The sequence below is a fragment of the Poeciliopsis prolifica genome, unplaced genomic scaffold, assembly GCF_027474105.1.
Source record: "Poeciliopsis prolifica strain line A6 unplaced genomic scaffold, Auburn_PproV2 SCAFFOLD164, whole genome shotgun sequence".
NCBI lineage: Eukaryota > Metazoa > Chordata > Actinopteri > Cyprinodontiformes > Poeciliidae > Poeciliopsis > Poeciliopsis prolifica.
The window spans coordinates 308,856-330,780 of NW_026562539.1; the positions used below are offsets into that span (position 1 = coordinate 308,856).

At 39.0% G+C, this 21,925-nt stretch overlaps 1 protein-coding gene across 1 annotated transcript in view; it reads left to right on the forward strand.

The window, feature by feature from the left end:
• The window catches only part of arhgap5 (Rho GTPase activating protein 5), a 50,443-nt gene that overhangs the window by 18,001 nt on the left and 10,517 nt on the right, over window positions 1–21,925 (forward strand). Inside the window, exons 2-4 of the mRNA XM_055025885.1 lie at window positions 1,229–5,150; window positions 8,971–9,124; window positions 16,798–16,875. Coding sequence (XP_054881860.1) covers window positions 1,440–5,150; window positions 8,971–9,124; window positions 16,798–16,875 — 3,943 coding nt within the window. The 5' untranslated portion in view covers window positions 1,229–1,439. The remainder of the gene's footprint in view (window positions 1–1,228; window positions 5,151–8,970; window positions 9,125–16,797; window positions 16,876–21,925) is intronic.

Below are 21,925 nucleotides of genomic sequence, written 5' to 3' on the forward strand. Positions count from 1 at the left end.
AGGGATACCTCCCTTGCACATAGAGGGATACCTCTATGTGCCAGACTGCATTCCATTTTTTTCTTGTCTCAGCACAAATTAGTTGAAAACACTCCCTTTTGTCTTTAAAGAAGATCTTGACACTGATGTAAAACAAAATGTCAAGCTTCTGCATTCACAGTGCACATGCATCAAACTTGAAGCTTTTATTGACGCTCAAATTAGCACATCAGTGCTTTTACAGTCACCAGAACCTTGTTATTCATGTAAGCAGTTTGTATGTACTTTAATATTTCTCTTTAAATATGGATTGTATGCATCTGTGGATTTCAGCATCCCATGGTGTACTTCTCTTTGTGCTCGTAGTATGAGACTGGAAGCAGCTTGTAAACATTGTCTGACATATTTTCCTTCTCCGTCTCACATGGGTCGATTCCAACAGAAGCAATTGTGCTCATGTATCTTTCTCTTGTACATTGACCAAGAGTATCCACACATTTTCTTGTTATTGGTATCAAAGCCATGGGTCTGCTGTCATTATGCTGTGCTTGCCTGCTTAGATGGCGCAGATCACTTCTGGTTCAGACTTCTGGGAACTATGTATTCTGTAAGATAATCTGTTTAGTTGTTAGTAGTATCAGAATTTGTTGGTTGTCTCGATGAGTAGACTGTGTTAGTCTTCCATTTTACTGATCAGGCATTTAGAGTTCCAATATTGAGTGACAATGAAGAAGACAGATTGTTTTCACAAGTATATGCCAAGGTTACTTATAACATTTACTGGTTATTTTATAACAACAAATCAAAATGGATTTATCTTTTATTCTCACTGCAAAGCCAATCATTTCTATGTCGGTGGTAGCCAGAAGGCCAGACTGCATTCCATTTTTTTCTTGTCTCAGCACAGATTAGTTGAAAGCACTCCCTTTTCTCTTTAAAGAAGATATGACACTGATAATCAGTGTTCTTGGAATGATTGCTGTAATCACTCATTCTCAGGAGGTCTTTTTACAAATTAATTTCTTTTTAAAAAGCAAAAATGTTCCTTTAAAACTTAGAATTTAGACTTTTTGATCCAAGTAAAGATGTTTAACAACGTTTTTAATGTTTAAGTTCAAATGTTCATATTTCCAACAGATGTAATCAGATCCAAGTGTGGAAAAAAATGTCTACGTGTTTTATTTGTTAGTATGTTTAATATTTTTATGCCTGTTTTTAACTGATTGTTTTCAAATTTCATATCTTTCAGGAAGGTGATAAAAGAAGGCATTGGCTGCTTTAACCCGGCTTACGGAGAAGTCTCTGCAAGAAGTGAAAGTAATTTGAAGAAAAAAAATTGAGTAAATCCCAGGGAAAATGAAAACGTCCAGAGCCTTGACCCACTGAGCAACTGAACTGGGATGAAATTTTGATCTATTTTTCCTAATAGCAACCAAGGTAGCAATGAGTGTGCGTATATAATGGCCAAAAATAAGGATGCACGCTCCCTGACATTTTCCATCAGTGTGGTTGGTCTCTCTGGGACTGAAAAAGAAAAGGGCAACTGTGGAGTGGGCAAGTCCTGCCTGTGCAATCGATATGTGCGCCCAGATGCAGACAATTACTACTCTGAGCACACCTCAGTGCTCAGTACAATAGACTTTGGCGGACGGGTTGTCAACAATGACCACTTCCTATATTGGGGGGAGGTGAACATTCGGGGGGAGGAGGGTTTGGACTGTAGAATCCAAGTCATTGAACAAACTGAGTTCATTGATGACCAAACATTTCTTCCACATCGAAGTACAAATCTACAGCCATATACCAAACGAGCTGCAGCAACTAAACTCCAGTCAGCAGAGAAGCTTATGTACATCTGCACTGACCAGCTAGGCTTGGAGCAGGACTTTGACCAGAGGCAGATGCCTGATGGGAAACTGAACATTGATGGCTTTGTGCTCTGTGTTGATGTTAGTAAGGGTTGTAATAGAAAATTTGATGACCAAATGAAATTCATTAACAGCCTCTACTCACAAATCGTTAAGTCAAAGAAACCTATTGTTGTTGCTGCCTCAAAGTGTGATGAGTATATGGAGCAGCATTTGAGGGATTTGCAAACCTTTGTGGCCAGCAAAAAGAATTTGATGTTAATTGAGACATCGGCACGTTTCAATGTCAACGTAGAACACTGCTTCAATACCCTTATCCAGCAGATTGATAAAACAAGAGGAAAGCCTAAAACTATACCATACCAGGATGCCTATAAAGTCCATCGACAGCTTGCTGCCTCAGTAACAGAAAGATTTGAGAAGCTCATGGTGCAAACAGTGAGGGACTATCATATTACTTGGAAAACGGTCATAAATAACTTGAAGGGTCAGCCAGACTATGATGAGTTTATCACCTTAGAGGGATCTCGAAAAGCTCGCTCCATGTTCACAAAGTACATTGCACAACTGAAACAGGAGCACATCAAACGGCGGCGGGAAGAGTACTTAGTAACACTTCCAAAAACCCTTAACAATATTTTCTGTAGTCTGGAGGAAGTTGAACATCTGTCATGGCCTGAGGCACAGACTATAATTCGAAACCGGCAAGATTTCCAGTGTTGGTTTGTGGTACTGGACCATACACCGTGGGATGAGTCAGATCACATTGATAATAGTGATCGCAGAATACCCTTCGATCTCCTTAATACCCCTGATGGGGAGAGAATTTACTATTCCCATGTCCAGCACTTGCTATCTGAGAAAAGAAGGGTGGAGATGAAAGATAGGTTCAAGAAGACTCTAGAAAGAGTTCATTTTATCAGTCCAGGACAATCCTGGGAGGAGGTCATGTGCTTTGTCATGGAAGATGAGGCCTACAAGTACATCACTGAATCTGACAGAAAGGATGTTTACTGTAGGCATCAGCAGGAAATAGTTGAAAAGGCCAAAGAGGATTTTCAGGAGATGCTATTTGAGCATGCAGAGCTGTTTTATGACTTGGATCTTAATGCAACTCCCAGTTGTGACAAGATGACAGAAATTCACAGTGTACTCAATGAGGAGCCTCGGTACAGAGCACTGCAGAAACTTGCCCCAGATAGAGAGTCGCTACTTCTTAAACACATTGGGTTTGTCTACCATCCCACTAAGGAGACATGCTTAAGTGGACAGAACTGTGTAGATCTGAAAGTAGAGCAGGTTTTGGCCAATAGGCTGGTACAGCTTGACCATGGACGTTCAAATCTCTACTATAGCAGTGCCAACATTGATAAGATCAACCTCTGCCTTCTTGGAAAAGATGGTCTCTCACAGGAACTAGCAAATGAGATCAGAGCTCAATCCACAGATGATGAGTACACGCTTGATGGTAAAATTTATGAACTAGAGCTTCTTCCCGTGGATGTTAATTCCACTCTGCTGTTCAGTCACACATGGGTTGCCACTTTCAAGCCACATGGCTGCTTTTGCGTGTTTAACTCTATTGAGTCTCTCAACTGTATTGGTGATTGCATAGGTAGGATTAGAGCAGAGATAGCACAGAATAGACGAGATCAGTTTGGTCAGCCACTACCTTTTATTCTCATTCTTTCAAGTCAGAGAGACAGTGTTTGCAAAAACATACCTATTCTAAGGCACCAAGGCCAGCAGCTTGCAAACAAGTTGCAGTGTACCTTTGTTGACATTCCCTCGGGTGCTTTTCCACGGAAATTCACAGAATTCCAAATTAAGCAGGGGCTCAGGGCAGTGCTGGAAGGCCTTAAGCATAACTTGGATGTCTTAGCACCCTTACCGTGTATTAAAGACATGGCCGAGACAGATCTTAGAATTGTCATGTGTGCTATGTGTTGGGACCCTTTTAGTGTTGACCTCATCCTCTCACCTTTCTTAGATTCACATTCCTGTAGTGCAGGACAGCAAGGCCAGAGTAATACACTCATACTCGATAAGATTATTGGGGACAACCGGAAAAGGATCCAAGTCACTATACTCTCTTACCACTCTGCTATTGGTGTCCGGAAGGATGAACTTGTGCATGGATATATTCTGGTCTACTCTGCCAAGCGCAAGGCATCAATGGCAACCCTTCGGGCATTTTTGGCCGAAGTCCAAGATGTGATCCCCGTCCAGATGGTGGCGATAACAGATAGTCAGGCGGACTTCTTCGAGAGTGATGCTATAAAAGAGCTAATGACTGAAGGGGAGCACATTGCCACAGAGATTGCTGCTAAGTTCACAGCACTCTATTCCTTGTCACAATATCACCGGCAGACGGAGGTTTTTACACCCTTCTTCAACGAAGTGCTAGAAAAAAAGCCAAACATTGAGAAGGCCTTCTTGCTCGATAGCTCCACTCGTGACTGCACCACCAGTGAAGATGCTTTTCCTACATCACCTCATAGTCATTTGCCAGCTTACACCACCTATTATCCTGAATCTGATGATGATAATGAAGCCCCCCCACCTTATAGTCCAATTGGTGATGATGTCCAACTTCTGCCTACACCCAGTGAGCGTGCAAAGTACAGGATTGACCTAGAGGGAAATGAGTACCCCGTTCACAGCATACCTGTCGGAGACCACGAACGCAACCACAAAGTCCCCCCACCAGTCCGACCTAAACCTGTGCTCCCTAAGCCTAATGTGAAGAAGCTTGACCCAAACCTGCTTAAAACCATTGAAGCAGGCATGCGAAGCAATCGCAGGATTCCTCGTGGCCCAGTCACACACAGTGAAGATGTGGAAGCTTCAGACAACTATGCAGAGCCTGTTGACACCCTGGTTAGGTCCAGAGGTTTCCACAGCGACGACATCTATGTTGTACCTGAAGAGGCGCACAGCCGTCTGGTGAAAATTACACCTTCATTCCTCCATTCAGGAGGAGATGAGGAGAATGGATTTGATCGAAAGTCTCAAGCCATGAGGCGACCATCTAAGTACAAACATCGTTCTAAGATCCTCTTCAGCAAAACAAAGGCCTATCAAAGACGATTTCATTCTGATAGTGATGGTGAAGAGTTTTGCCCTGCCACACAGAAAAAGAAAAAAGGAAGAGCCCATAGAGGCAGTGAGGAGGATCCTCTTCTCTCCCCAGCTGACCCATGGAAGATTGGTATAGATAATCCTGCAATCACCTCTGACCCTGAAGATGATAAGAAGTTGAAGAAGAAGAAGGCATCAAAGACACCAAAGGACCAGAAAAAGGTGAGTCTTTTATATTATTCAGCACTGGCACACCATTTTTTTTTTCATCTAAGTTTTTATTGATTTTATAACAATTGAACAGAACTTAAAACAGGCAGGTCAGTTCTTATTGTATCAAAAATAACAATACAAAAATCCTCAGGGGGAACAAAACTACTCCCAACAAACAAAACGTCCGTCACCTTAATGAGCTAGATTCATATTAGATGTCCAGAAGCAACTTTACTCAAAATCTTAACATATTCACCCTAAAATTTTAATACACCTGGATTATGGGTTATGAGAGTACATAAAGGTATTGAAACAAACCATCAGTGCATGTCTCATTGCATAAGTCGTGGTATTCTTTGGGTATCAGTGGAAGCCACAATTATCATTACAAACTTTGTAAAATATTTTGATATTTTCATTTAATAGCTACTGAGAATCACAAGGTATGGGCTTGCACAACTTGTTGATGGCCTACACGGCAGTAAACTTGTTAAAAGATACCTCCAGCACCATTAAGACTTTGGATGAAAAACTGAGGTACCTCCTCTCCCAGGAATATGCTCCCATTTGTCCATCAAACTGTTGAAGTTAAGTGCAATAGAAACACATGGATCTGCAACAGAGTACATCTAGTTTCCTCTGGACCTGGACAGCGCCACTGGAGGGTCAGGAAACGACACCCTGGGGCCAATAGCGGATCGATACTGCTGGGCAGGAGAACAGTTCCCTCAAATTTGTGAGAAAATGGACAGACTGAGCACTTTGAGTGACTCTGCTTTTTGTGCCTCTTTGTCAAGAAGATGCGTTCCTCACTCTGTGACCTGCTCTGGAACTAGAGGTTGATTTAAGATCATCTATGTTCCTCCTGAAGTGACCAACAGAATGTATGTTAAGTAGGGTTGTGCCATTGGGCTGTGCCTCCCCTGCACAGCCCAATGGATACAATGTCCCCATTGTATCCCTGTTCCACCTGAAGCTTTGGTTACCTCCACCACCATCGGACTTTTCTCTCTGGTGAGCAGAGAAGATGATTCTGACATGAAGGACTTGGATATAAAGAGGGAACTGCAGAGACTTGGGGAGAAACATCTGACGAAAATCTCAGAGCTGCAAGCACACCAATGTGGAAAGGTGTAACTACTTTATTGCTGACTTGGTAAGGTTCCTCCTCCTGGTGTTGGCCTTTTACATGTTGCACCACATAGAAGCCGCAGGACTCTTCCTAGGGAGAAGAGTGCATCTAGATTCCTCTGAACCTGGAAACTAGATGTACTCTTTCTGGGGAGAAGTTCCCCAGACTAAAGCCCCCTATAGATCAACAATTTGGGCATGTCAAACCAAAAGCAGTGACTCCACTAAACAAGATGCTGCTCCCGGGCCAAGTGAGCCAGCGGTGAGTTTAAATGGTTCTACATGCAGAACACGACCCACAGCAAGCCATAGTCATGTACCAGTCACCTTCCCAGCTCTGCTTCAGAGCCAGTACAGACTCAGCAATCCTGCTCCCTGAAAAGCTCTCTGTCCTCTGATAATATCTGTACTGGGCTACAAGGAGATGTCACTTGCACACAAGCTCAACCTGAACAAGGGTCAACACTCAAAAGGTTGTGTCTTGGTAAAGGGTGAGGTTACAGTTCTTGGGCTTCAGCATCAGTCAGTCACAGCAAATGCTTGGGCCTCTGGACCGGCTTGCGCTTTATCATGGGCTGAAAGCACTGGGCCTACAGTCATGACCAGTCCCTTGACCCGACTATTTCACACATATCAGCTACACTCTCCTGCTGCGTTCACAGGTTTACCTTTACCTCTTTACTTCTGGGTTTTTCTCTCCAGTTTCTGCCAGGGACGTTGCCTTTCCTGCTGTGTCCTTCACCCTTTCCAGCAATACTTCATCTTCATCTCATCAGCTGACTGACCCCAAGACAAAGACTCTCTTATCTGGGTGGCATTGTCTCTTCCAACTCTGTTACCAAAACCTTAACCTATATTAAAGCCGTTCATCAATATAATGTGCACGTGTCAAGTATTGGCTTCACTTAATTATTGTTTCTGTAGGGAAATTATTCTAGCAGCATGGGGGAAAAAAACAAAACGGGAAAAATACAGATTCAGTTACACATTGGCAAAACAAGTAAAGTTTGAGAAATGTCTACAGATATCAATATAAAATGGAGAGACTAAATGACAATTAGGGCTGCACTGTGGCGCAGTTGGTAGTAGTGTGCCACTGCACTTCCTGGGTTCGACTCTCAGCCCAGAGTTTTTCTGCATGGAGTTTGAATGTTCAGTAACACTTTATTTGACAGCGTGTGCATAAGACTTACGTGACACTCTCATAAACATGACAATACCTGTTATAAACATGAAGGAGTCTTTATGAATGTCTATGAATGTTGTCATGAAGTGCCATTTGGTAAATAATGACACTTTTAATGCGAAGTTGCTCTAAAAGTTACACTGAAAATCATTACCTGATGTACCTCTCGCCTGTTGAAAACTGGAGATAGGCATCAGCACCTCTCATGATCCATGAGGGGTGCTGTCTGAAGGGGTGCTGATGCCTATCTCCAGCAGTCAACAGGTGAGAGGTTCACCCTGGACAGGTCGCCAGTCCATCGCAGCGCAACACAGAGACAGACAGGACAAACAACCATGCACACACTCACACCTAAAGGAATTTAGAGAAACCAATTAACCCGACAGTCATGTTTTTGGACTGTGGGAAGAAGCCCAAGTACCTGGAGAAAATCATGCAGAAAGACTGCAGTCCGGGAATCGAACGCAGGATTTTCTTGCTGCACCACTGTGCATCCAACTAGGGATAAATTTGTAAGATAATGGATGTATGGATAAATGACATTTAGTGTTTTTTTGGTAAATACCTGGTTTAAAATTATAAAACGTACTCCCAATTTTGGTAAACTATACAATGGTGTATCAGTGGCTTGTTCATACACCTGACTTTTTTTTCTGATAGACAAATCCACCATGAAGACATATGAGCTACGTCAGTGTGCAAATCAGTAGAGAAATGCCTTCTGGTGCCACATGACAGCCATAAATGCTGAGCATTGTTAGAACTATGATGCTATTAGATCAACAGATGAGAATGAAGAACAACTCTAGTGAACTGTGTTTATTGACTGTCCTGGAAGAGCAGAAGAGTATGGAAAAATCTGAAGTTACCAGTATGATAAAAAGGAATTTAGTCTTGTTCTGTTCTCATCTGAAAACGATTCAAATTAAATCCCAAATGTACAAACCCTGGCAGCACTGGGCAATTATTTATGAAAGTAATAAGCATGCTTTCAAATCGTGCTAATGTCAGTGTGCATTCTTTTTTCCAGCTCATCACCTTGTAACTCTCCTGACTGAACTCCTCTCAGTTTTCATCACATCAACATGAATTCTCCTGACATCTCCTGTCTTCCTCCATCACTCCTCCTATCTTATATATGTTAATACTGCTAAACAATATATACTATTGTACACAATGTCTTGTACAAATACTCTCTCAAAATGTTCAGAATTTATGTAGCTTTAATAATAATATTTCTTTGTGCTGTCATGCTGCTATCTGATCTTTTTAAGATTCTTCTGCTTCTGCTATCAAACTTTCAACATTATCTTTGCATCTGTTAAACGGTTTATTTGGTCAACCTGCTTGAATTTTACCTTCTTCCTTCTAAATGTATTTGTTCAGTCGCTCATTCCCTTTTAATGTTCCTTATTGACCTGTTGTTACTACTTGCTTTATTGTTTAGTATTTCTTAATTTCATATTCACCTTCCAGAAACTTCTGAAATTCTCATCTCCCTTTTACTTGTAGCCCAAATCGACCAAGCCCCCGAAGCCACTTTACCCACCCACTCGGAGAACTTGGGACAGCAACTACTTTGGTGTTCGACTGCAGAATCTTGTGACTTCAGAGCGTCCCATCCCACTCTTCATTGAGAAATGTGTTGAATACATAGAACGCACAGGTCAGCCATTCATTTTCTTATCTTCGATCAATTTTTTTTTTTTTATCTACAGAGGGGATTTCTTCAGTTCTTTCAAAAATACTTATGCATCTTTTTAAATGTTGACTTCTTGCTACATATAGAAACACATTCCTGTGGGTTTAGTTAAAAAATGTTGGCTTCTTTCACATGATTGATTATTTGGCACTTTATTAAATAAATCAAATGAATAAATTAAATGAATCAATTTTACTCAATATCAGATTAAAGAAACTGACAAATACATAGCAACACAGACTTTTTACAGAGAAGAGGTGTTTTCCAGAAGGAATAAAAAAAAATAGTGAATGTGGGGATATGTTTTCCTCATTCATGCTGGATATTGTGGAATTTGTGGTTGTTGGATCATTTGTTTTTTTTGTTTTGCTTTGGGTTCTTTTTTTAGAAATGGAACAGACACAGTCTAATATGATCAGCTTCTCGAGTGAAACAAGAACCTCTGATTACATCCCATACTAATGTTCTAGTATAGACGATACACAGAGGAAGGTCAGTTTAAAAAGTAATTGAGTTAAAGGTCAGTGTTTTTATACATTTCACTTTATATGGTAAAATGGATTGTACTTGTATAGCGCCTTATCAAGTCCAGAGGACCCCAAAACCCCCTATAGTCATTCACCCATTCACCTTTTCCCTCACTCACTCACACGCTGAAGGTGACAAGCCACTGGATAGTAGCCACGGCTGCCCTGGGGCAAGATTATCATACGCCAGCAGGCAAGGTGCGTTTGCCCTGCTGAAAGCGGCCAATGTCACCACCATCACCTCTATTATTGTTAGAAGAGAAAATTAGACATTCTAGCAAGTTTATTGATTCTGTGATATTGATTGTATTAAAGTTTTTTTTTTCTGTTTGTTTTTTGTGGTAAATAGACTGTCTGAAATACTCCTCTCTAAACTGGTCTGGTGTTACTTTTCCTTCTGAAATGAATATTTAAATCATTCATTCATGTTTTAGCAGTTTGATGTATTATGCATATTAATGTGGCCCCATAGTCTTTCATGCTTTTATGAATTCTAAGTAGTAAAAATACTCATTGCTGAATCTTTTCAGTTACTTTTTTGCCTGGTACAGTGGTCTGCCTGCCTCTTTAACTTCTTACTAAATTTAACATTAGTAAGAAGTTGTTTAAATTGGCAAAACAATTATCAGCACTATTACAGAATATTAAGTTGGTGTTCTAAATACACCAAATATGTTGTTTTAAGAATTTATCAAAATGCCCACAAGTCTTTTCAAGTGTACTGACTCGGTTTGTAAAAATATTTAGAATTAAGGTTCAGATTGATTGAGATTTGAATTTAGGTTCAGTAGGATTTATATCATTTTCACATTTCAAGGAGTGTTTCTACAGCTGGATTCTAGAAACTCTCTAAGTATCTTTTAATGTTCTCCAGAATGCACCATTTCACCTGTTTTTATCTACCAGTGTTTTATCTGCCGTGCTTTGTTTTTTAATCAGAATTTGAATTTGGTGTAGTTTTTGGATAACACAAATAACATTACAAAGCTGGAATCAGTACTGTGTGCTTTTAAATGATTCACCAAATTCATTGTTCAGTTTGCTTTATTTTTTTATATTAACATTGTGACACCATTAAATCCGCCAGACATTACTTATTGTATCATTGTTTGCCTTAAATTATTGCTGGAAACATAATTGTCTTTCACTACCCAGTCATAGTTATGAGTGTGAGCTTTTTAAATACCAATTTTGTGCCATCTCTAAGATCTTCTGGCTGGGGTTAGTTATTGACTGTTTTTTATAAAGTTCAACAGTTAAAAAACAAAACAAAACTTCTACATTCAAGCTTGGAAAAGAGGAAACTCCACATTTTTTATGTCAGCATTACCCAGAAGTTTTATTTTTATATTTACAAGATAAGTGTTCAAAGCAGCAGCTGTATGATTTAAGTTGCTTCATCCGGCAAGGCAATAAAAGCTCAGAGAAGGCCACATTTGGGATGTGCTCCAGCGTTAAGTCTAATGCTGACATTTTCAGGTTTTCCCTCATATGATGCAGATCCTTTGCTGAATGCCCTGAGATTGATGATTAGCTGTGTGGAGGTAGTTGCAAGATCCACTGGATCGTGTACTTCAACATCAGTACGTAACTGATGGACTGTTACGTACATCAGTTACGTACACGTAACTGATGTACGTAACTGATGTACACATCAGTTACGTACTGATGTACTGATGTATTGATGTACTGATGTACTCAGTTACGTACTCTCTGCAAACGTAGATTAAGATCTACGTTTGCAGATCTACGTTTGCAGATCTTAATCCGTGAAACAGTGTTTTGTTTTGGTTAACAAAACACTGCTACTAATAACATATTAGTTATGTCTCCTAATATGCATAGTTTTTGTTTGATGTCTGTCATTTTCTGTTTTTTGCATTTCTGATGCTAGGTACAAACCAACTTCCTTTTGGGATATGAATAAAAACTGAACTGAACTGATTATCCTCTCTTTGTACTGACAGGCTGTGTAAAAGACATGGGAAGTAGATTTTCTTTTCACCTGCCTTCCTCTTTCTTTGTGGCTCTGTGAAGAGGAAAAAGGCCCATGGGATAATAGTGGTTCCCTAGATGAACCAACATACTGGGGCAACACAGGTTGCATAATCCAGAGTATTGCTGGAAACACGCAACCACAAACCCCCATTACCTGTCAGTTAACTTTATACAATGAAATCCATGGAGAGCACAAACCCTGTGTGCTATCACTTCTTATTCCTGAGATTACATAATTAAATGGCTGTGGTTTTACTTGTAGGAGACTCTCATGGATAAATCCAAGACATGTCTTGATTATTTTGCATGATGTCTGATTGTATTTAGTGTCCCCGCTTCAGGGGCCTCATGCATAAAAGAGTGCACAGTTGTCACACTAAAACTCGGCGTACGGACAAATTTCAAAAAGTGTAGCACACAAAAAAATTCAGATGTATAAAGCTGTGCATTTAGCACATGTAACTGCATACTTTCATAAATCCTAATTTGTGGGGAATCAAGTGCAGCTGCTGGTCTGCCCTGTCACCACCCATAAATGCATTACGTGAAGCAACAACCATCACAACGTCCTTGTTTGTAGCACTGTGAGTATTTATAATAATAATAATAATAATAATTATACATTTTATTTAAAGATGCTTTCAGGGCACAGTCACCTCACAAAAATAAAAATAATACATTTTAAAGAAAATTAAATCCAATTTTTGAAAAAGGAAACAGGAATAATTCTGCCCTGCCAGTTAAATGCTCACCGTAGAAGAGACGCTTGCAGTCTGGCTATTAATAAACAAGAAAAAACAATTTACTTTTCTTTAAAAATAAAATCAAAAACACACAACACTTAGCCTGGTGAGGAGGAGGGCACCTAAAGCCTAGCGACCCACCAGGTTTTCTCTGGGGAAACCCTGAGGCAAGAATTCTCTTTTTTGAAATTATATATGAAAGTTTCTCTCTTTTCTCTCATCTGTGCTGTTTAAACAATAAACCTTCAACATATTAGCTGCTTTTGTAAGGCTCTTGTTGTGAACCACACATAACTATTCCTTCATGTGACTGATATACAGCAGGGAGTCGAGGGGAATATGACCAGGGAGGTTTCATTAAATGTTTGGTTCTCTCCAGAGATAGTGAGTGGTATTTGACACAAAAGGCAAGGTGAGAGAGAGAGAGAGAGGGAGGGAAAGGAATTAGTAATGATTAAATGGTTTTCTGACACTTCCACAATTGAAAGTCCATTGCTAGTTGTCTTCCTCTTTATTTACTGAAAAGAGAGCTGGCATGGGCATAGATGTTTCTGGGGAGGAAGGGTCCGACGGTGAAGGGTTGGAACTGGACATTGTTCCAAATCACTTAATGGTTACATTAGGTATCAAAAACTTTAAAAAGAGAAAGCACTTCTTTGTCTTTTCTGTTTTTTCTACTTACATCTTTTGTTGAAAATTTCTTTCTTTTCATGTTTTTATCTCCTTATATATTTGTTAAATGTCAACAAACTAACTGGAGAGAGTAAAAATTGACCAAAGCAAGTTAAGGTTTCATACTGATTTAATATTGGCTGGGGTCTCAATCTCTGCACATTCTTTTCCAAGTATATGTGTGTTATAATGTGTGTTGTGTCCTGGCAGCTGGATTGACGTCATATCCAATGGAAACAGAGCAGAATCAGACTCTTCATCACTAGTCATTGCGACCATTGATTCCAGTCTGGTCCCTGATGAGACTGGTCTATGATTAAACCTTTACCATCTTTGTATGTACAGCAAATAGTTATTTTTCTGTGAAGTTGAGTGAAAGGAGAAGTCCATGGCAGCTTGAGTTTTCCTCATAAACCCATAAGCAGCACTGCAGTTATTTACTTTAAATGTCTTCTCTTGCCTGTTATTTAACAAGATAAACAGGATAATTAATTTTGCTGAGTTTAGACAAAGTTTCCATACTGAAAAGTGATGCATGATGCATGGAGGGGTTCCACTCTTTTTGTTAATGGCATCCACCAAAATGTTTGCTTGCTTATTTATGTTTCCAGTAGTTTGTGTCCAATTGCTTCATTCTCTCATTTAGCTAGAGGTAGCTCATTTCCATGAATGAAAAAATTAACAAAGTCAATTCAAGTTTATCTCTATAGCACATTTCACGAATAAGGAAGTTAAAAGTGTTTTCTATCATAAAAACATCATACCAGTTATGAAACAACAATAAACATTACATTTTGCCGCATGACATGATCAACATCATCAAGCAATTATTTGTAGGGGTGGAAAATTTGGAGTTATTTATAGATTCTGAAAGAGTGGATTCTAAGCATTCCAGTCAAACACATGGAAAAACATAATTCTTCCCTCTGATCTTAGAAGTAGTCCTGATGCTTTCTTTTCATTGGTATCTTTAGCATTTCTTTTGAGCGACCCGGTTTTAAGTTCACATCATGGCACATGGGGGCGCCAGTGGACAACAGTTTGAGAAACTTTTTCATATTTTAATATAAATTTAAATATGATAGCCAGTATTTCATTTATAAAGTCAGCCATAGTATTTTGCAAAAAAGTTAACAAAAATGATTTTAAAAACCCAATGAATTTAAAAACCCATTTTCTTTACCTAGTAAAAACAATCTATTAATTGTATTACTTAACATATACTAAAGCATACCATGAAACAAAATTGTGTTTGTATTGCCTGAAGGTTTTTGATGACGTGCCTTTCTTCAGCATGTAAGAGAGGAGTAATGTGGTCAAACCAGATATTGAATATAAAAGACTGATTCATTGTTCAGATTAAATGGAACTGCAGGTGGTAAGAGTGGGAGAATAAAGGGAGGATGACTAACATTAGTTTATGTTCTTCTATTTTGTTGTTTATTGAACAGTGCAGACTGACGACAGAATCACCAGGGGCCTCATGCATAAAAGAGTCCGAAGTTTTCAGACAAATTTAGAGAAGTGCGACGCACAAAAAAATTCGGATATAAGAAGTTGTGCGCATGCATGTGGCCGCGCACCTCAGCTTTATAAATCCTAATTTGTGGGGAACAGAGTGCAGCTGCTGGTCCGCCTTGTTGCCACCCGTAAATACATATGTAAATTAGTATAAATATCCGGAAGTCTGCCACCACGTGAAGCAATAACCATGGCAATCCTTGTTTGTAGCAGTATGAGTATTTAAGTTTCATTGTTTACGTTCAAACAATAAAATATTAAAACCATTAAACACACACACACATATTGGGTTTAATGCTTTGTGGTCTAAATAACTAAATGGAGTCAGATTTCAGTGTATTTAGTAGAGTTTTGATGCTTTGTAGTTTAATATTGTTCACAGAAAATGTTTGCGTGCTGCTGCACATTTTCACACCACGGAAAAAGTGTGCATGTATTTACATAAATTATGACCAAAGCTAATTTTTATACATTTTTTTGTGCGTACTTATACATGAGGCCCCGGGTGACCAAAAACAAGATTAAATTAGATGTTATCTGTGGTTAGGGTTAGGGTGTGAAATGTAGTGTGTAAACATGACAAAATACAACATTCAAAGTTTCTGTGCTGGTCTCCCACTGGCTAAATTAGAGGTGGACAATACAGTACATTAATGTAACAAAAAAACAAACAAAAAAAAACAAGACAATGTTAGTGCTGTAATATTGTGTATCACAAGACATGACTGTTTATTTTTAGCAGGTTGACTGAACTGGGTCTGCAAACTTAACTGTTGCTTTTTCATTAAAAAAAAAGTGCCAGCTAAAAACCTTAACCTCTTAGGAATATTGAATAAAAAAGCTATAATTCTTACAGCACTTTCATTTATAGTTGTCAGACTTCAAACAACCTGAAAAAGGAATAACTGAGTTTCATAGATAAGAGAGTTGATAATGTTTCTAAATATTTCTGGAAGTCTGCTTAATGCAAAAGTTTGAAACGCTCCTTTATTTCTCTCAGTCATTTTATGGGAAACGGTTTTAATCTGATCAAAACATATGGAGGTCAGAAAATGGAAGTTGTAGCTGGAAACCAAGCAAAATTGGTTTCATTTCTAATTAATTTCTTCCTCAGTTATTATTGCTGGTAAGATTTCAATAATATTTAGTGTAAACAATGGTCCAGCCTTTTGTGTTTTGCCAAATAAATGCTTTCTGGGACCTAAGTCTGACCCCAATAACTTATAACAAATGAAACAAATGAAATTAAACGACTCCTCTCAAATTACCAGCACTTCACCTGTTGGGGTCTGAAAGCCTCACAAATTCCTCCTGGTCTGCATCTGTAGTTAAATCTGTGCTAGTTCTTTGGTGAGGTTCACCTTTCTGATCCAAATCGATCAATTAAACTTGTGCTGGCCCAGACCGGCACAAGCTTTTTACCTTATGCCGGTCTGGGCATGCACTTTTACAAAGATTAGTTGTGTGGTTTCGCTTCCCCAAAACAGACAGATCTTACGTCTGCTGCTCTCCTCCTGAGTGCTGCTCTCCTTCTGGGCGTGGGAGAATGTCTTCCAGATCCATTTGTTAAAATCATTGCACACAACTAATCCAATGAGCTGCATTAGTTGTGCCGTGCACTGCGCATGTTACAGGGTAATTAACTTCTGCACCTTTATTTCCTCAAGATAAACTGCCACCCGGCTCCTCTGTTTAGACTATAGATGGAAACAGCATTGCATTTTCTTTAATTTTTTATGTTCTCCATCATGTGCTGGAGACTGGAATTAGTGGCGCCATTTCAACCAAAGGTTTTGAATGAGCTTCTGAACTAGATGTGCTCCAAAGCTTCCTGTCCATCACTCTTCAACACGCTGTCAGCTCCCGGTCAGCAAGATGCATTTAGTTCAGTGTCCATGAGATGATATTCAGAAAGGATTTTTGTATTTTAGTTGCCTCTGCGATGAACTCTTTGCGTAAAATTTTTATTTCTGCCCATGTGTACCAGTCAAGGATGGGAATTATAACCTGTCAAAATGAAGGATAAGTTTCAAATACAAAAAATACTCTGTTAACTTGACCTATGGTCATAATACATAACATTCTGCTCAACTTTGTTACATGTAACATCGCTTTCACCCAGCAGAACAGAATTTTTGTCTGTTTTTGAAGAGGATCATTATATGTGTTTTTGCAGGTCTAACAACTGAGGGTGTTTATCGTGTCAGTGGAAACAAGACAGACCAAGATAACCTTCAGAAACAGTTTGATCAAGGTAAGCGTTGATGTGTCTCGATATGTGCTTATTGTGAAACCCATTTCAGACACTTTCAGTGACTAAAAACATTTAACAAACTAATAGTAATTCTAGTTTCTAGTTTATGCTAGTAATTCTAGTTTATGCTATGGCTGAAAAATCAAAATATAAGTAAAATGTATCAAAATGTATCAAATCAGTCACCATCAATAATTATTGATTAGCTTTTATGCACAGTTCCCTCGCCAGCTGTTCTACAAATTTCTCAATTTTTAAAAATTATTTTAAGCAATTATGAAACATGGTAATAAAACCTAAAATTGCTGCTGTGCAGGTAGCTAACCAAAGCATGAGTGAGTTAGTTGATGGCACCAACCTTGCTCAGCTGGCTGTGAAAAGTTGAATTTCTAAAGCCTACATCTCCCAGAATGTTGTCCGATTCTAGATTTGGGTTCAAATACCACATAGGCAATCTCCTGCACTCTCCCTCCAGAGAGAAATGACAAGATGGAAATACATATAAATTTATATCAACCCAGTTTTGTTTATGAGACTGATACTGATTTTACTGCTGTAATATCTTGTATCCTGTTGAAGTTCATTCATTTTTGCCAAAAAAGTTGGTAACATGGGTCACCAACCTTTTTGAGCCTAAACTACAGACAACTCCACCAGGTTAGTTAACTAATTTCAGGGTTCGACCAGAACCCCTGAGTGTAAATTACCTTGAGAAATAATGAGATTTGGTTAGATATAAAAAACGATGCCGAAAAATGATCAAATGATACAAACCGTACATGTCATACAAATGGAACAGATACAGAATTACATTCACCGTCCAGCGCTGGGCCAGACTTAACTCACCTTGTGGATGAAACTAAGTGTGGCAAGGACTGTAGCGCAAGCTTAGCTTTTTACTCTTCTCTGCAATCTGTACCTTCCCTAAAGAAAAAGAGTTGTCTAATCACTTTCAGTCTGTTTACATATGACTGGAAGCAGTCACACATAAACATGGTTATATAAGCTACAGCATGTGTGTGTAAGCAGATAGAAGATGATAAAATAAATAAATAAATGAAAACACAGAATCCATAACAATCCCTGGACATAACTGTTTATTATTGTCAGGTCAATTGGACTGGATGTCCAAACTAAACTGTTGCTCTTCCATTTCAAACATTAAGTCTTAATGTTTTTCGGTAATCTACTCTTTGAAAATGTAGCTAGTTGGCTGGTTGTATTGTGGTGACTTGTAGTAATGGGTCAGGGACAAACGATTCGGCTCTGAAGGCTGGCTCTTTGAAATGAACAATGGGAACCGTCTCCTCCCTGAGAGCCGTTGTCCATTGTAAGATAACGGACATACCACACTTTCGTATGGTGTGCTGCTCGCTGTGCTGCTGCTGATAGAGAAAGTGGCTGAGAGACATGAGATTAGAGATGTCCATTTTTCCCTTTTACTCTCTACTCTCTATAGTGACACTCTTTCAGTGGCTCCGCTGAGCAGAGTCTGCTGTGCTCACAGCAGAATTTTGTTTTGATTAGCATTGCAGCCTTGCGGCCAATTTGGAGGGCAACAACCAAGAATATTAATCAAGAATATTTATTTAGTTAAATCATGATATTAGTATAAAATCATACACAAGAACAAGGAATGCAAAAGACATATTTTTTGTACCACAGTAATCTTAACATGCTCAAAAAGGAGCAGAAAGTACAAAACTTATGAACTTTTACCCTGTAAACTTGAACTTATCAACTTGAAACTTTGTAAGCCTCCTTAGACAAAATAATCTTTGCTGGCCTTTTTTTGTAGGTTGTCTGAATGGCAGGTAAATGTAAACTTATTATCCAAAATAGTCCCAAGATATTGATAATTTTCTACTGTCTCCACTGTCTGACCTTTAATTACTTTTTGATATGTGTTTGGGGCTTCTGTCTAAAATCAATGCACATTTTCTTTGTTTTCTGTACGTTTAATGAAAGAAAAGCTTTATCACACCAGTCAACAGATTCATTGACCACAGGGCCCTGGGCATGTTCATCATAAAGTAGAAGGGTAACCATCACTAAGTCACCTGCTTATTTTAATATTAACCTATTATCATGTCAGCTGCGACAGTTGTCTGTGAACAAAACACCGTATTTCAAAAAGATATCAAAGTTTTTCCTACACAATCCTAACAAATATTTTTAATGTTCCTTCACAATATTTTTTTTTTTTTTACTATTAATCTATGTTTATAATTTGTTCTTTTAAATTGCAATTTATAGTATTTTTTGGACTCCGGAAATGATTGTGAGATGAAGAGACTGATATCTGGTTCTTTAGGTTTTGACAGGTCTGCGGTTCCTCCCCTGACTGTCAAATATGTTCCCTTTAGTGGAGAGAGTTTGTATGGGAGAATATTGTAAGATATTTCATTACACCAGCACAAAGAATACCAAGATACAAGATGTTGGAGGCAATGTGGAAAACACAGAGCGGGTCACTTCCATGTGTTTTGGGATTGTGCCTATTGCCAGGATGTAAAGAATTGTATGGATAAGGTACAGAGGGTGAGTATTTCATTTACATGAAATGAAATACTCATCACACATGGGATGGGAAGAGGGATGGAAAGATTCTGTACATGGGAAGAGGGATGGAAAGATTAACAAGAGCAGCTGACAAATATATGTATAGGATTATGTTGGTAGTAAGCAAAAAAACATTACTAAGAAATGGCTGAAGGCAGAAGCTCCTAAAAGGGAAGAAGTAATCCATAATATTTATATTATGGAAAGGCTGACTTTTTCCATCCAGTTAGAATCTCGAAAATGTAAGAGTGATTTGAAAAATTTGCGGGGTTTTATTTCACCATGGCGATCAGACTTTGTTAAATAATAAAACCTTATAGTCCCAGAGACTGTAAATAGTCTGCTTAAAATTCATTTTCAGTGAGAATAGATTTAAAATTGGGATGACTTGGAAGAGAAGACAAGAAAACTGAATTTTGATTGTGGTTTTTCTTTTTAATTATTAAGTATATGGGTAGATTGGGTAATATAAAGAATAGCAAAGTTGTTTTGTCCAATGCAGGTGTAGAATATACAGTTAGGGCCAGAAATATTTGGACAGTGACACAGGTTTTGTTATTTTAGCTGTTGACAAAAATATGTTCAGAAATACAATTTATATATAATATGGGCTGAAAGTGCACACTCCCAGCTGCAATATGAGAGTTTCCACATCCAAATCGGAGAAAGGGTTTAGGAATCATAGCTCTGTAATGCAGAGCCTCCTCTTTTTCAAGGGACCAAAAGTAATTGGACAATGGACTCCAAAGGCTGCAATTAACTCAAAAGGCCTTTCCCTCGTTAACCTGTAATCAAGTAAGTAGTTAAAAGGTCTGGGGTTGTTTCCAGGTGTGTGGTTTTGCATTTGGAAGCTGTTGCTGTGACCAGACAACATGCGGTCAAAGGAGCTCTCAATTGAGGTGAAGCAGAACATCCTGAGACTGAAAAAAAGGAAAAAATCCATCAGAGAGATAGCAGACATGCTTGGAGTAGCAAAATCAACAGTCTGGTACATTCTGAGGAAAAAGGAATTGACTGGTGAGCTTGGGAACTCAAAAAGGCCTGGGCGTCCACGGAAGACAACAGTGGTGGATGATCGCCGCATACTTTCTTTGGTGAAGAAGGACCCGTTCACAACATCAACTGAGGTCCACAACACTCTCAGGGAAGTAGGTGTATCTGTCTCTAAGTCAACAGTAAAGAGAAGACTCCATGAAAGCAAATACAAAGGGTTCACATGTAGATGCAAACCATTCATCAATTCCAAAAGTAGACAGACCAGAGTTAAATTTGCCCAAAAACACCTCAAGAAGCCAGCCCAGTTCTGGAAAAGTATTCTATGGACAGAAGAGACAAAGATCAACCTGTACCAGAATGATGGGAAGAAAAACGTTTGGAGAAGAAAGGGAACGGCACATGATCCAAGGCACACCACATCCTCTGTAAAACATGGTGGAGGCAACGTGATGGCATGGGCATGCATGGCTTTCAATGGCACTGGGTCACTTGTGTTTATTGATGACATAACAGCAGACAAGAGTAGCCGGATGAATTCTGAAGTGTACCGGGATATACTGTCAGCCCAGATTCAGCCAAATGCTGCAAAGTTGATCGGACGGCGCTTCACAGTACAGATGGATAATGACCCCAAGCATACAGCCAAAGCTACCCAGGAGTTCATGAGAGCAAAAAGGTGGAATATTCTGCAATGGCCAAGTCAATCACCAGATCTTAACCCAATTGAGCATGCATTTCACTTGCTCAAATCCAGACTTCAGACGGAAAGACCCACTAACAAGCAAGACCTGAAGGCTGCGGCTGTAAAGGCCTGGCAAAGCATTAAGAAGGAGGAAACCCAGCGTTTGGTGATGTCCATGGGTTCCAGACTTAAGGCAGTGATTGCCTCCAAAGGATTCACAACAAAATACTGAGAAAAAACTTTTTTGTTTGGGTTATGTTTATATGTCCAATTACTTTTGAGCTCCTAAAATGTGGAGTGTTTGTAAACAAATGTGTACAATTCCTACATTTTCTATCACATATTTTTGTTCAACCCTTTAAATTAAACGTTACAATCTGCACTTGAATTCTGTTGTAGCGGTTTCATTTCAAATCCAATGCGGTGGCATGCAGAGCCCAACTCACGAAAATTGTGTTACTGTCCAAATATTTCTGGCCCTAACTGTATGTGCAGCTTGTCTTGGATGGTATGTGTAGAACAGTCTATAGAACAGACTTGTTGTTAACTCAACAAGTCTAACTGCTTGTTGAGTTAGACAAGCAGACTTCCTGACACACAGATAAAGAAAAAGTTAAAGAAAAATAGGCTCAATACTCCTAGACTAGACTAGACTAGACTAGACTTCCTTTATTGTCATTGTACAAAAAAAAACACAAGGTGAATCTTGACAACGAAATGTCGTTACTTGGCTACCAGTGTAGCAGAGCTAAAACCTTAAACTACCCAATAAATAAATAAATACAATACAAGTGCCATAGAATACACAGG